Below are 4,391 nucleotides of genomic sequence, written 5' to 3'. Positions count from 1 at the left end.
CAGGCACCGTCGGAGTCGCACGGAAGTGCCTTGGAGTGGGCCATGTAGTGGTGTGTGACTGGCGAAAGAAAATAGTAGCGGGTGAAGAGAGAGAGTGTGAGAGACAGTGAAAAAAAGACGGGATTTTATATTGTTGGGAAGGGAAGGGACTCTACTCTAATATTTACTATTTAGTATCATCCATTTTGGCGTACAAAGTAGGAGGGAACATTCTTTTTAAATTTTTATCCAATTTTCGCCTTTCCCTCTACTCTTGTTTTTTATTTTTATTTTTTGTCTTTTCTTCTCTTTTTTTCCAATAAAATATTGGTAACTTGCAAGATTGACTCATTGTGAAATGAATATGAATATGCACTACTAAATGGGGATATTCTCTTATAAATAAATATCATACTATATATTTTCATTATATTTATGTTTATAATTTTGCATTTTGTTTCTTACCTTGAGATATTAATGTCATGTACAACAAAAAGTTCTCAACAAACTAGATATTCACGACTTTTTCAGGTAAGTTATTAAAATAAATTATTTGTTTTTTAATATTATTAAAATATAATTTTTATACGTTAAAGTCGTAAATATAATTTTTTATTTATATGAAAACTGCGTCTAAATTATAATTTAGACGTAAATTGCGGTAGAAGAATAGCGATTCACGTTGAGTTGCGTGTGAAAATAAACTGTTACATTCTTTCAACAATTTTTCATATAATGCTTGCCTATATAAAAACTACCATACCGCATAAAAGGTGTAGCGATTTTTTCACACTTAACTTAACGCAAACCATTACACTTTTACTGCGATTTACTTTAAATTATAATCCACCGTACTCCTATCACAGTTTCTATAAAAATAAAAAATATATATTTATATTTTCAATGTATAAATATTGTATTCTAATAATATTAAGAGACAAATAATTTATTAATAACTTACCCATCTTTTCACACACAAAAAATTCAACTAAATCCAAAAGAGATCGCATGAAGCAACCAAACAAGAGGTATTTGCAATGAAATTTACATGGATTTTGAAGGTAAAATACTAAGAACTTTTTTGAGTGAGTTTATGCGAAAAGATTTTTTTTTTATTTGTTTTTTTTAAAGATCTTATGAAAAAATAAAAATAATTTTATATTTGGATTTTATATTTTTATTTTTAATATTGGATTAACAATGATATTTTTTTAAATTGTAAACTGCTATAATTTTGTCCTATTTTTAAGAAATGCAGAAATCTCGGATCATCCGATTTTTAGGTACAAAAATTGGATCCTCGAATCTCCGATTTGTGTTTAAAAAAATTTGGAGTACACAAATCGAATCATTCTATTGTGTTTTTCAAATTTTTTTTAGTTTTTTAAACACAAATCAGATGTGTATCCCAAATTTTTAAAATTTTTTATACATAAATTCGAGAGTCCGATTTATGTACTTTCCATAATTTAAAATAATATTAAAAATTATAATATTAAAGTATATTACTCATCTTATTTCCATATCTAAATTTTTCAACCTTTGGATATCTTATACAAAAAATCTTTTTATCTATTAATTATGTTTGGGTATAACAATATAAAAGTATATTTTTTTTATTTATTATATGAAAAACATCTTTTTTAAAAAGAAAAAAATCTTTAAAAAAAATTAAATTGCAGTTTCTAAAAAATATTTTTTTATTTTTCTAGTACTTTTACTTTTACTACTAAAAATTTATCCAACACATTAAAAAAATTATTAAAAAATATTTTTTTTATCAAAGTAATGACACTCAAATATGTACTAAAATTAATATAATTTGTTTTAAATTCAACTATATTAAAATATGATAAGAAACTAGATTGATAAATTAAAAATAATAATAAAAAACAATAAATTTTAATTTCATATAGAGCAATGCTAGGGGACTAGTAATTTTTGTGATTGTTAGCCATCAATTAGCCATCAATAATGATTTGATGGTGTGAGATTGATGTAAGATTTCATCCAATGGCTCACATTTCTCTCCTAGTTACATGCTGGCCAAAATTCATTAAAATTGCTGGACCATAGACTTTTCATATATATATATATATGCGCATTTTATACCGGGCAAAAGAAATTATGTTGCAAGAAATATTTTAATTTTTTTTGTTATTACTTATCTCAGAGATTGTCTTTGATTCGTTGAGGGAAAAAATAATTTTGATTTGACTACTAATAAGTGTCATTTATCTCTAATTTAATTCTCATTAACACAATATTAATATAGAAAACCAACGTAATATTTCCAACGTAACATCTCCAACAGTAAAGTGGCTGTGAAAATACTGAATAGGTTTAGCATATTTGAACAATACCATATAGATTTAAAGCTTTGCAAAATTTGTAAATTTTTAGCAATAAAATGTTAAGATTTTTTTCCCTCTTTACGTATAGACTTGCCTTTTATGACGATAAATCTATTGACCCATCTTAATTACAATGTACCTAATTCTATGTCATCAGTGGACTAGTGGAGCAATTATCTGAAATAAGATATATTTTAATAATAGAGTTGTTTTTGGTGACTATTGTAATAATAGAATTAATACTGAATTTAGTTCCTCAATTTATATACTAATTTTAATTTAGTCTCTGAAATTTTAATTATGTTATTTAACAGTTTATAAATATAATTTATATTAGTTTATAAGATAATTTACTATATACAGACGTTAATGCAAATACTAATATAGACAGTCAAATTTTACTTTAAAATTTATAAAATAACCTTGTTTTAATTTTAACACTCAAATAGTCTTAAATGATGACATATTACTTGTTGTGAGAGGAAAAATATCAATATAGCACCACTTACGATTTTATTTTTTTGGGTTGTGTGAGTGCTAAAATTAAAACGATGTGATTTTATAAAGTGTGTTATATTTGATTATCTATATTAGCGTTCTATTAATATTTGTGCGTCAAAAATTATCTCAAAAACTAACATAAGTCACATTTATAAAATTTGAAAACTAAATAGAAGTAATTGAAAATATAAGGATTAAATTAAACTTCGCGGATAAATTTAAAAATTAAATTAAATATTATCTCGTAATCATAATAATAAATGGCAAAAGTTCTACAAATTTGTAAGACATTAAATTTATAAATAGTGATCAAATCTAAACAGATTTAAGGACAAATATAATAGGATTTTTTTGACAAACAGTAATTAAATATATATTAGAATCCATTTAAATAAAATTTCTAAAGGTCAATCTTGAATATCCTTATTAAGTTTTATAACATAATTTCATGAAATAATTTTAAGATAATTATGTATATTGATTTAAATAGGTTATAAAAGCAACTACTTACTTTGAATAAACTAGTAATATCTTATTATTTTAAAAGTTGCGTTTTTCAATTTGGAAAAGTCTAGGAGGTCAGCAATTTTATTACATTTTGGCCAGCATGTAACCAGGAGTAAAATGTGAGTCATTGGATGAAATTTCACACCAATCTCACACTATCGAATCATCATTGATGGCTACCAATCACAAATATTGCTGGCCCTAGCATTGCTCTTTCAGTTTATGGAAAGCAGTAAATGTGTGGGAGAGAAATTGACAGAAAATAAATATTTCATATTTTCACATTTATGGTATATGAAAATTTATTTCTTTACTAAAATGGTAATGGATAATAGATAGAAGATAGTTTTGTTTTTTTGTTGTTGTTGTTGTGACAAAAATGATGAGTTGTTATATTACTCTAAAGTGTATATTATTACGGTTTGAGTTGACAAAATATATTTAAATTATTCTTTATTAATTAATCGGATATTGAATACTCTACGAAACTAAAAATCTACTTGATATATGAAAAATATTATGTACCTTATAATTATGTAATAAAATACAGTACATACCTGGTCGGAGAGATGCAGAAAAAATCAACGAGTGGTGTATGAACTTGCCATTAATAAAACCTGTCAAAGCTCAGAAAACCATACCAGAATGTCACTTATTACAATATGGATTTAGTTTCCAAGTAATTCTAACAGATTTTTTTTCAAAAACAGTTTTGGTCAACAACTGTTTTTAGGATAGTTGTTAAGAGAGGGAATAACAAAGTAGTTTTATTTATTTTTTTTATATATTTTTACTGTTTTGAAAATACTTGTTAACTAATTAAAATAAATTCATCTAATTATATATCATTACATCCACAAAGTATAACAAACAAGATTTAAATTATATATCTTTAATTATATATCATTACACATACAACTTCAATTATCTTTAAAAAATATTTAAATTATGAAAAAAACACATTGCAATTGTCGCTACAAACTATAATCAAAGGAATATTTCATAAAAAATTAAACAAATTTGTCAAAAAAAAAAAAAAAAACAGCTTTA

General features: G+C 24.3%; 1 protein-coding gene across 1 annotated transcript in view; it reads right to left on the bottom strand.

Moving 5' to 3' along the window:
• Nucleotides 1–138, bottom strand: part of LOC107496074 (E3 ubiquitin-protein ligase ORTHRUS 2) — a gene marked incomplete in the record, with an annotated part of 3,789 nt that extends 3,651 nt beyond the window's left edge. Inside the window, 1 exon segment of the mRNA XM_016117269.3 lies at nucleotides 1–138. Coding sequence (XP_015972755.1) covers nucleotides 1–44 — 44 coding nt within the window.
• Nucleotides 139–4,391: the final 4,253 nt, after the last annotated feature.

Source organism: Arachis duranensis, chromosome 7 (assembly GCF_000817695.3).
Source record: "Arachis duranensis cultivar V14167 chromosome 7, aradu.V14167.gnm2.J7QH, whole genome shotgun sequence".
Lineage (NCBI taxonomy): Eukaryota > Viridiplantae > Streptophyta > Magnoliopsida > Fabales > Fabaceae > Arachis > Arachis duranensis.
Note: the sequence above shows the minus strand (reverse complement) of the source record. Positions and strands in the feature narration are given on the sequence as shown.